We start from the raw sequence: 8,957 nt of genomic DNA, 5'->3' as shown, positions 1-8,957 counted from the left end.
ATTTCTCAAATGGGATAGAGACTGCAGTTGAAGAAATTATATTCCACATCACATGCACTACGTGGCGGCGGCGCGCCATGGCAATCACGGAAGAATTTTATAAGCTGACAACAGCCACTGAAGGATAAGTTTGAAGCCCATAGCACTAGCGAACGGTGGAGAGATACAACCAAAGACTTTTTGTTGAAGGAGAGATAGAACTGTAGGTGGATGGCAACATAGTGCCCAACAAAAACAAGGCAGACATGATGGCCCCACCGATATTGATTACATGCCAGTCACCCATTGGTTGAAATAGAGCATGACATGTTCCCAAAGTCCAGTCCAGTTTCGTAGGGTTTGGGTAAAGTCACTATCCGCCAACCCTTGTTCAGCTTGAAACATTCAAAGCATCACAAAAATTTCTATCACCTGTCCCTTACGGTAGACATGCGCAAAGGAATATGCAACTAGATGGTGGCTATAAAAGGCCACGAACTCTCTCTCAACAACTACAATAACTTTGAAACACCTTGGGCCTATCAGAACCTTAGCTATGTCACCTCCAAAATTCCTCTCCACCCTTCTTCTGTTTCCAATCCTTTCATTTCTTCTTGCCTTGGCATCAACTTCACTTGCATCCCAAGGGAGGACCCTCCTCCAGTGGAAAGCCAGCCTCCAGAGCCAAGGATCACTTGAATCTTGGAGCCTCAACACTAGTCCATGCAACTGGACTGGAATCGCATGCAGCGTCACACGTCGAGGCCGACATGTGATCACAGAGGTGAATCTGGCCCATATGGGTCTGGCAGGAACGTTGATTTCCCTCAACTTCTCCCTCCTGTCATCACTTACCAGTCTCAACCTCACATTCAACAAGCTCTATGGAAGCATCCCTCCCACAATATCTTCTCTTTCGAAGCTCGCCTCTCTTGATCTCTGCACTAATAACTTCATAGGGACAATTCCACTACAGATCAGCTCTCTGACAAAGCTCAACTCTTTCAATCTTAGTGAGAATCAGATAAGTGGTTCTATTCCTCTTTGGCTAAGTAATATGACAAGGCTTAACTTCTTATACCTATCCCAGAATAACCTTTCAGGTACCATCCCAAAGGAATTAGGAAGGCTTGGGAATCTCTTGGAGTTGACAATCTACACCAACCATATTACAGGTTCCATCCCTCCCACTTTGGGAAATTTAACCCGGCTTCAATTATTGGATTGCTCCAACAACGGGATATCTGGCTCCATCCCTCCTGAATTAGGGAATCTCGTAAACCTAGTTTATTTAGACATGGGTTATAACAATCTGACAGGTTTCATCCCTCTTAGCTTGGGAAACTGGACCAAGCTTGACTGGTTCGGTCTTTGGGATAATCATCTTTCTGGATCAATTCCTCATGAAATAGGAAATCTAGTGAAGTTAACTGGGCTATCACTTCAACAAAATAGTTTAGTAGGTTCCATCCCCACTCGCTTAGGAAATTTAACCAAGCTTGAAATCTTGTGCCTCTTTGAAAATCAGATCTCTGGATCAATTCCTCATGAATTAGGAAACTTGATAAGCTTGAGAGATTTGGAAATCTATACCAACCTTTTAAATGGTTCAATCCCTGCTAATATAGGAAATCTAACCAAGCTTGAACACTTGTACCTCTTTGAAAATCAGATCTCTGGCTCAATCCCTCCATCTTTTGGAAGCTTAACCAATCTTACTAATTTGTGCTTATTCAACAATCGACTATCTGGTTATTTGCCTCAGGAATTTAACAATATTACAAATTTGAAACTTCTCCAATTGATGAACAACAATTTTTCTGGCAATTTACCCCATGACATATGCAAAGGAGGAGTTCTATATTATCTTGTTTTGAGCAACAACCATTTTGAAGGTCCGATTCCCAAAAGCTTGACAAATTGTACAAGCCTGAGCACTGTCCGACTTCAGCAGAACCAACTATCCGGGGATGTATCTAAAAATCTTGGAGTGTATCCACATCTCTGGTACATCGATTTAAGCTTCAACAGACTATCTGGTAAGCTCTCACCAAATTGGGGAGGATGTCATAATTTGTCACTCTTAAGAATCTCCAGCAACAAGGTTACAGGAAGCATACCAGCAGAACTTGGAAAGTTGACAGGACTACAAGAACTTGACCTTTCCTCGAACTATCTATCAGGAGAGATTCCGAAGGATCTGAGCAAGTTAACTAATCTATATAACTTGACTTTGAGCAATAACCAACTTGTTGGAGAGGTATATCCAGAATTTGGAGAACTATCTAATTTGGAGATTCTCGATCTGTCAGCAAATCAACTAAGAGGAAGGGTACCAGAACAATTAGGCAACTGCATAAAACTTCAATCGCTAAAGCTTGGAAACAATCATTTTAATGGAAGCATTCCCTTTCAAATTGGAAATCTAGTAAACCTACAAGTCTTCCTAGATCTAAGCTACAACTCATTTACTGGAGAGATACCATCACAATTTGGCAAACTGAATAAGCTAGAAGTTATGAACCTATCACACAATAAGCTGACCGGTCATGTTCCATCATCTTTGAGTGATATGATTAGCTTGTTATCTGTAGAATTATCATACAATGAATTAGAAGGCCCACTACCCAATAACAGAATTTTTCAGAATGCTCCAGTGATGTGGTTCACCCACAACAAGGGTTTGTGTGGTGTAGTGAAAGGTTTGCCTTCATGTGGCTCGTTTACAACCAGCAAAGATGATTCAAATAAGCACCACAAACTTCTCTTGTTAATTACTGTTCCTAGTATCTTATTTATATTTGTTTTATTTGCTTTCCTAATTATTAGAAGAAAGAAATATGCGATAAATAATGCAAGTATTGAAGAAGGGGGATTCTCTATTTGGAACTTCAATGGAGAAGATGTATACAATGGCATCATTCAAGCAACAGAGGATTTTGATGCTAAGTACTGCATTGGCACTGGAGCATTTTCCAGTGTTTACAAAGCACTGCTGCCAAGCAGCAAGTTGGTTGCTGTAAAGAAATTTCATCAATTAGAAATTGAAAACACACCCGACAAGCAAACTTTTTGGAACGAAATACGTGCACTGACCCATATCCAACATCGGAATATTGTGAAGCTTTATGGTTTTTGCTCTAGTGCTCGACATAAGTTTCTTGTTTGTGAATACATGGAGAGAGGAAGCTTGGCAAATATTCTCCGAAGTGAAGGTGCCGCTGAATTGGATTGGTCCAAAAGAGTGGATGTTGTAAAACATATTGGTCATGCTCTATCATACATGCACTATGATTGCGCTCCGCCATTAGTGCATCGAGACATAACAAGTAATAATATTCTACTTGATTCAGAATACAAGGCTTGTATTTCGGACTTCGGTATTGCTAGACTTCTAAAGCCTGATTCATCTAATTGGAGTATGCTTGCAGGCACACGAGGATATTTGGCCCCAGGTATGCTGCAATTCCTTGTTTGTAATGTAAGAACAATGGCGTTACAAATTTGTTTATATTTTTTAATACATTGTTCGAGATATGTTAAGAGCATCTTTAGGTTTATCTCTATAGAAAAAAAGGTAACATAGCTATGACCGTGGTAACTTATCAATGCATTACACACTTCCATGCTCGTTAAAGAGACACAATATTTTTCCTCAAAAAGAGTTATTGTTTCTTTTTTGTTCTTATTAGGATTAGCTAATTACATGTTATTCTCCATGACATTCATGTGACCAAGTTGACATGAAGATGTGTTTGTTTAACTTTTAATACTATTACATTTTCAAAGCTATAATTTGTACTAGACTATGTAATACATAGTAAATTATTGATTACATGCTGACTTGCTTTTGTGAGGGACAAACACAATTGAGAATGCTCTGAACTTTTTATATTAAATCAGATACCTTATGTTGCAATTACAAGTGGACTCTAGAGCTAATTAAATCGATGTAACTAGCTCTATTAGAAGTGGTTGACAATAAAAATTTGATTATATATTTTTTCTTGTCTGTTGCAGAGCTTGCATACACATTGAGGGTTACCGAGAAATGTGATGTATATAGTTTTGGAGTAATTGCACTTGAGATTGTAATGGGAAAGCATCCAGGAGATCTCATCTCTACTTTATCTTCTCCGGTCGGTGAAAACACCTTTCTGAAAGATATATTAGACCCGCGATTACCACCTCTTACAACTCAAGCTGCAAATGAGTTAGTTGCAGTAGTTATGACAGCATTTCAGTGTTTGGATAACAACCCGCATTCTCGTCCGACGATGCGAAATGTATCTCAACAGCTATCTACCATCGGGGGACGACCAAACTCCCAACCTTTGGACATGATCAAGTTATGTCACCTAATCCATGTCAAGGTATGATAGAAAATAGATATTTTGCAAAAAATAGCCATCATTTAATATATTGTTTATCTCTTTTTTTCGGTTCACGAGAGTTAGCAGAACATGATTCTTTATGCAGTAGATTCATATCAACCAACGGATAGATCCCTTCATGCTTTTAGTATTGGAAATTGTAAAGTTATCTTGACTGAGTTGTCAAAACAATTAATTTATACTCAAGCATTTTATTGACCTGGTCCTAATATGACCATGCTTGCAGCCAGTGACAATCACTGATTCCTATGATGATAGAAGTATTCGATGAATGAAGCCCACAGAAATCAACGACCGTGATTGATTACTGTGCGCCGTGGTGCATGCAGTGTAGGTAATAATATCTTGTCAATCTGGCACAATAGAAACCTGCCAACCATAGGATTTGTGTTTCCCACGGAGCGATATACTTGTAAGTAGGCACTCACATTTACCAAGAAAATATGAGAACTGACATGTTTTTGTCAGGAATTTTGGGGGAAAAAAATGCAGTTGGCCATTTAGGTTGGGCTAGTTGTTGTCTGGATGCTCTATTTAAACTAGAATTGTACTGGATTAGGTTTATTTATTAGACCAGTATTGGATTGTATGGTTTCTTGGACTTGGACTGTTGGGATTTGTATCCTAAATGTCAATCGTCAGCATATTGATGATTGAATTTTGTAAATGAATTGATAAATTAATAAAGTGTTATTTGGCATTATTCATTATTTCATCTTCAAATGAACTCTTATATGATGAAGTCCTTAGGACTTATGTTATGATAAAGGAGGATTTATCTTTGAGTCCTTAAACTTGTTCGCGACCAAATGATATGTTGTTACTAGGACGACAGCATTATCGAGATTAGGTCGTTGTGTGACATATACGTTGGTTGTCCTCTTAACCAAGGAGTGTGGAGACACTGGTATGCCACACAGGTGAAGTGTAGGAATACATTTAACTGAACGTGACAATTCCGGAATGCTCTACTGTCGAGAGATATTCCGAGTGGATATGGGTATAAGTTTGGCCCTCTGACCTGAGACCGCAACCTGTGACTAGCAAGCAACTCACTGTACTTTGGTACCGGACTACCTGAATTTCTAATTCAGTGACGGAAGGTCACTGGGTGCAGTCAAGTACTTGCGTAGTCAGTTGTGAGTCAAGATGAAATTGACCCCTCCTGAAAATAGGAGATAATGTCTTGTGATTAATTTAGCAAAATCTTGGCCAGGGTAATCCCAGTGAGGAGTCACGGGATATCTAAAGTTAATCACATAATGGATGTACTAATTATAGGGTTGACAGTGAGCTCTAAGTCATCCTGGCATTAGGAGTCAAAGGGATTGAATTATACAGTAACCATAGTTCAGGGTTCCAGAATATTTGCTTCGCATATATTCGGCCTATCCGGACGTTGGGTACCATTGCTAGATGGTCACATCAATTAGTGTAGGAAATTGTTCCTATACTACCGGCTTAGGTTCGAACCTATGAGGTCACACGCATAGAAGATTTCTGATTGATCAAGAAAGCTGATGAATGATTAAGAATCATTCAGGAATAATTTGGTCAATTTGATTGGCAAATTATCTTATAAAATAATTAAAGTAATTATTGAAGGATTAATTAGTAATTAAATTACTAATAAACTCAATTTGATTGAGTAATTGTGCTAAGGATGAGCCAAATTGAATTGGATTCAAGTTTGGGCTCAATCAGGATTTTGACCTGATTGGATTAGGTTAGAACCAAAAAGGACTTAAGCTGATCAAATTAATTTTAAATTAATTTGTTCTTAATTGGGGATTGACCTAATTGGATTAGGTCCAACACAAAGTAATTAATTCAATTTGATTGAGTTTGCATGAGCCAAAATTGAATTGGATTCAATTTGAGCTCAATCAGGGTCTGACCTCATTAGATTGGGTTCAACCAAATTGCTTTGTTTTAATTCGGGTTTGACCAAATTTGATTAGGTGCAACCCAAGGAGATTAGGCTCAGATGATGTGGCAATTATTGGTGACATGGAATTGGATTTCATGAATTTTAAATAAACCAAAATTATTGCATGGCACATGGACCCATTGCTTGACACATGGCGACATTGTTTGTTATTTGAATTTAAATTCAAACATTAAGCAATGTGTTAAATGATTTTAATCACTCAAACCATCAGCCAAGGTGGCGTATGAGTTTTTGAATGGATTAAATTCAAATTTCAAGAGGTGATTTCGAAATTATGAAGTGTTTTACCTTGCCGCATGGATTTCAAATTCCTTCCCTCTTGCACATGTGTTTAAAATTTGAATTTAAATCAGATTTGGTTGAGATCTGATTTGGGTTGTTCCTATTCCTTTGCATGTGCCAACTAAAAGAGGTTTTCTGAAAATAAATTTCGAATTTTGAATGAAAATTCGGAGGCCATTAAAAGGGGTCAAACATGGGCACCAAAAAGACATCCATTGCAGCCTTCCACCTCACCCGCCTCCTCTTCCTCTTCTTCTCCATTTTAGATAGGGTTTTCAGGGTGAATATCTAGAAGATTCAAGATCAGATCTGAGTCCTCTACTTTCCTTACAAACCTCATCTCCATCTGCTTCAAGACGATTGATCAAGAGTTGATTGAATCCCGACGGGCAGATTTCAGCTTTCAAGTGTTCTGCAACTGCTAGCACTGTTGCGGAAGAAGATCCTTCAGGACTTCGCGTGTACTTCTCGTAGAGGCCATTCGTGTGCGTGGCTGCGAAGTCAAGAATCAGATTCACAACTTTCATCCATCATAAAAGGTATTAATCTAGCATTAATCATTTATTATGGTGTCAAGGTCTAGGTCCGATTCTCCGAGGTTTTACCCTCTTTTGGGGCTCCTCACGGAGATATCTCCAGAATCCATTCGATGGATATTCGGAGATTAATTGGAATAGAGTTCTTAAGTTTCAGATCTGATAGTTAATCATGCATAAAAGTTTTAGCATAATTATTTAAACGATTCCTGCATAATCCTATGTGTTCTTAATGTGCTGATTTCTAGATTTGATCTTGTAAGCATGCATGAATTAAATTGTTTGATTCATTTTTCCGCTGTATTTTTGAAATTTTAAAAGAACTACGTGTGGCTTGATTTCTCTTGTGAAGGGGTACGTAGGCAACCCGATCAGGTTCAGCCATGGTTTTCAAAAAAAAAAAAAATTCAGCATGCTAAACACCGAAGAACCTAGGAATAACTTTCATTGGTATCAGAGCAAGGTTTATGTTTAAACTTTTATGTTTTAATTCTTGCAATTAAATCTGAAATCATTAACACGTTTAGATTAGATCTAAAGTACTTTTTATGATTGATTTAATTGCTGATTATGCATGATTAAGTAGATCTGAAATTTTGGATGCATATGATGCATGTTTGTGTTAGGATTAGTAACATGAATAAATCTGAAATCATAATATTGTTTAGATTAGATCTAAATAAAGTTTATGATTCATATGATCTCTGATTTTAATGAACAAATCAGATCTGAAAATAAAAGTGAAAAAACAAATACATAAGATGTATGTTGTTTGTATTAATTCATGTTGTTATGTATATGTGATGCATGAACATAAAACATAATGACTTAAACATGAATTAAATCTGATTACATGTGATTAATTACAAAAACTCAGATCTGAAAATATGTTTTAAGAACTGAAAGATTGTAATTAATATGTAATTAAAAAGAAATATGCAATGATCAAAACTTTCATAAGTCTAAACTTAATTGAGAATTAAGTGTTATGAAATAGAATTGTAACTCAATTAATTAACATTGCATAATTCTTTGGGCATATGGGTTAGCTTGAATCAAGTTCTTAGGATTGGGTTAGACCTAAGGTTAGAATCAAACATGGTCTAATTAGAGTTAATTGATCAAATCTAATTAAGTAGTAACTAGATTAGGTCAAGAAAACTCTAGGTTAAATACAATAGTTGTAGATTGATCAATTCCATGTCTTTGATTAGACCAAGATGGAACTTGATTTAGGCTCAGAGGTGTAGCCCGAGTCAATTGAGTAATCAAATCGAAATTGATTAACCAGTCGGTGTCTAAGGTAAGTTTGGCAGTTTTGACCGGTGGTTTTTAATTGGGAGCTACTCGCACTGATTCGTCTTTGTCGAGTTAATGGCATATCCCTTCCACCGATCTCACTTACCTGGCCGACATGGTCAATCACATTTTGATTGGATCACTTAATGATTCGAGTTAGCCCATGCCTTAAGGAAAATCAGTATGACTGATTTAGGTGTCTCCTTAACCGGTTTGAGTCTAATCTGATTTGGTGAAGTCAGTGGAAGAAATTAGACTAACCGGATCTTCTCATCTATCCTAATTATGAAATTCTCTAAAATTATTAGGTCCTTAAAATGAAATGGTTATGGGGATAACTAGATCATAGCCCTCCATTAAATTGGGTGATAATGGGTCCAATATTTTGATAATTATTGGAGGCGCTACATGCCTGGTACTTATCAAGCATTGAAATTGTCATTCAATATATGATGAGTTAAGTGTACCTTCAATAGGCGGTCAGGTGAGCCGAGCCACACTCGGGCTTGGTCGTCT

At 37.4% G+C, this 8,957-nt stretch overlaps 1 protein-coding gene across 2 annotated transcripts; it reads left to right on the top strand.

Moving 5' to 3' along the window:
- The first annotated feature begins 375 nt into the window (after window positions 1–375).
- LOC103699855 (uncharacterized) lies at window positions 376–4,999 on the top strand. Of its 2 annotated transcripts, XM_089923986.1 has the most exons (3): window positions 376–3,434; window positions 4,000–4,352; window positions 4,600–4,999. In XM_089923986.1, exons 1-3 carry the CDS (start codon window positions 536–538, stop codon window positions 4,642–4,644), a joined length of 3,297 nt encoding a protein of 1,098 aa, XP_089780112.1. In that variant the 5' UTR covers window positions 376–535; the 3' UTR covers window positions 4,645–4,999. The 2 variants fall into 2 exon arrangements, with proteins under 2 accessions (XP_089780112.1, XP_088579681.2); XM_088723555.2 differs by lacking the exon at window positions 4,600–4,999 and having other exon boundaries at window positions 4,000–4,497.
- The last annotated feature ends 3,958 nt before the right edge of the window (window positions 5,000–8,957 follow it).

Source organism: Phoenix dactylifera, chromosome 6 (genome assembly GCF_051530095.1).
Source record: "Phoenix dactylifera cultivar Ajwa chromosome 6, Ajwa_hap1_PhDact_Kaust_v1.1, whole genome shotgun sequence".
NCBI lineage: Eukaryota > Viridiplantae > Streptophyta > Magnoliopsida > Arecales > Arecaceae > Phoenix > Phoenix dactylifera.
This window is presented reverse-complemented; position numbering and strand designations above follow the sequence as displayed.

Coding starts and splice junctions, on each gene's coding strand:
- LOC103699855 (XM_089923986.1), top strand. CDS start 536: ATGTCACCTCCAAAATTCCTCTCCACCCTTCTTCTGTTTCCAATCCTT. Junction 3,435..3,999: donor ACGAGGATATTTGGCCCCAG/GTATGCTGCAAT, acceptor TGTCTGTTGCAG/AGCTTGCATACACATTGAGG. Junction 4,353..4,599: donor GTCACCTAATCCATGTCAAG/GTATGATAGAAA, acceptor CCATGCTTGCAG/CCAGTGACAATCACTGATTC.